General features: G+C 46.0%; 1 protein-coding gene across 1 annotated transcript in view; it reads left to right on the top strand.

The window, feature by feature from the left end:
• Positions 1 to 42: 42 nt before the first annotated feature.
• Positions 43 to 2,337, top strand: part of PPTG_16725 (hypothetical protein) — a gene marked incomplete at both ends in the record, with an annotated part of 4,356 nt that continues 2,061 nt past the window's right edge. The window contains 9 exons of the mRNA XM_008914491.1: positions 43 to 138; positions 195 to 572; positions 641 to 1,032; positions 1,102 to 1,171; positions 1,237 to 1,329; positions 1,394 to 1,455; positions 1,529 to 1,649; positions 1,710 to 1,958; positions 2,021 to 2,313. Coding sequence (XP_008912739.1) covers positions 43 to 138; positions 195 to 572; positions 641 to 1,032; positions 1,102 to 1,171; positions 1,237 to 1,329; positions 1,394 to 1,455; positions 1,529 to 1,649; positions 1,710 to 1,958; positions 2,021 to 2,313 — 1,754 coding nt within the window. The remainder of the gene's footprint in view (positions 139 to 194; positions 573 to 640; positions 1,033 to 1,101; positions 1,172 to 1,236; positions 1,330 to 1,393; positions 1,456 to 1,528; positions 1,650 to 1,709; positions 1,959 to 2,020; positions 2,314 to 2,337) is intronic.

The raw sequence follows: 2,337 nt of genomic DNA on the forward strand, positions 1-2,337 counted from the left end.
TTAAATTCCCAAATTTTTTAGGGTCGACTATTCCCACAACGCATGAGCGACTGGATGCACGTCGCTATGCGAACCATCAAGGACGAAGCCAAACGAAATGCTTCAATGTGGCTGGAAGGTGTTCGAGCGGCGTCTCTGGTATGAAAAAAGTCAACTTTGATATGAAATATGGACTAAATTTCTTTTTCTTCTAGTCTATTGGTGAAGCAGCTATTCATCGACTGGAGAACCAAATCAGCGAGCAATATTACGAACAAGATGTTTTAGAGAAGAGCGGTCATGCTCCTGTGCTTGGGAGATCAAGTAGCAATGACAACGTTCCCACCAGTCCTCGAGCCTCGCTGAGTCCAGCCAACTCGGGGAGATCTCTAGTGAGCGAAGATTCGTTCAAGCTTCCGTCGATCCGAGTCTTCAATTCCGACGCTGATACTTTACGCGAACGCAGTAATATTCACTCAAACTACATGAAAACAGCTCTAGCACAATTGTCGCCGATGCTGAGAATCCTGCACGTCTTCCGCGTCATGAGTCAAGTGCCTGAACTGGCTGCGTTCTACAATGCCAACCGCTTGGTAAAGAGGCAAAAATATCTTTTATAGGCGACAATTACGGCTTACTAACATTTTTTGTGTTTTTACAGCCTCAACTGCAGCTGACGTCGTTTATGAGAGGTGCAGTTACTGCGATCACACCGGAGAAGTTTGTAGCTCAGCACGAAGAGCTGTTCAAGAAGTTGACAGGGTCTTTTTGTCTTGAGCACTTGTTGTGGCGATATTCCGATGCGGCCTTGTTGTCCAAGAAGGAAATCAATGGGATTTTCCATCTCGTGATGCAGAGTTTGTGTGGAATTGTGTCGACCTCCGTCTTGAGCATCAACGTGCCGACTACCATTCTCGACATCAAGCTTAGAGCGATCATGTGTGCACGAACGCTGAGCGATGAAGTGCACGAGTACAACTCGACGCTGATGTTTGATACTTTTCGGCGTTTGGGGGCGCATTTCCGAAGCGCAATTATGGCAGATACGAAGAAGTACGTGAACACTACAAGGATGGCGATTTATCTAGGAATATTTACAGGTGCATGGCGCTTTGACTGCAGAAAACTTCAAGAATTTATGTTCAGCGATACATTCGCGCGCGTCCAAGTCTCTTCTGAACAGCTTCGAGCGGTATGTTCCGAATAACTGGTTTTTTTTGTGGTATTCTAAGGAGTTATTATATGCTGTGCTTTTAGACTTTGCGATGCTGTGGACTGGAGAAGGAAGAAGGACGCTTGTTGAAAAATATCGACCTTACAGCAGATCCAGTTGTGCTGCCGTTTACAAGCGTACGTGTGATTATTCGTGCTTAATTCGTGGTAATTACTGACGTGTATATCTTCTGGCTGCTAGGTTGTCGTCAAGAGCTGCACGAGTATTGAAGCGCTGGTCCAGATGATGTTCGACTATGAGCGGTATGAATGTAGAGTGTTGCTTAAAAACAACTGGGTTTACCATAATTATTTACATTTTTTTGTTGTGGTCTAGTTATTTGAACATCGACGACTGGGGCGAGTGGGTGCGAGATGACACGATCGAGGCGCTGACGTTTCTGAACGACACGTTAAACCAAGTGATCGATCAACACACAGATCTCCAAGTTTCGACGGTAAAGTAGTGACAGATTTGGCTACAATATGCCAAAAATTTAATCTCTTTTGTGTTGTAGGCTGTTATGATGGGCACGAACGCGTCGTTCTTGGCTTGCGCCTGTGATCGCTTTGAAGAACACGTCAAGGTGCAGACGGAAGCCTGGGAAGCACGGACGTATGGCTACAGTGTCAGCAACACGCTTCGTGGAGCGAACACTCAACTGGTGAAGCCTTGCTCCAGTCGACTGCTGTTGAGTAAGGCTGCAGCTAAGAAGAAATTCGATAGCACAACCACGAGAGCGCAAGATATGGTCTGCGAACTGATGGTACGTATACTTCTATCTACTGAGTATATTCAATGCTAGGCTAATGTGTTGTATCATTCCAGTTGAAGAAGATTGACGAGCTGCTCTCGAGTTTCTACTATCTCAACTGGACTCCAAGCACTGTTCTGACACAACCAGACCCTTCCATGTGGGATCTCATCAACTATCTCAAAGTAACATTTGCACAACTGGGTCAACTGCCCCCAGCAGTCCAAGAAGCTGTGCACTTTGCGTCGTGCAGCTATCTGGCCAAGTCGCTGGAGCAGATTTTGAGTGGATCAACTGTCAAGAAGCTCAATATGGAGGGGATTGCCAACTTCAAACGCAATCTAGACGTGCTACTCGACTTCATTGAGTCCGTCCCAATTGCTCAGTTAAA

Source organism: Phytophthora parasitica (assembly GCF_000247585.1).
Source record: "Phytophthora parasitica INRA-310 unplaced genomic scaffold supercont2.60, whole genome shotgun sequence".
Taxonomy (NCBI): domain Eukaryota; phylum Oomycota; class Peronosporomycetes; order Peronosporales; family Peronosporaceae; genus Phytophthora; species Phytophthora nicotianae.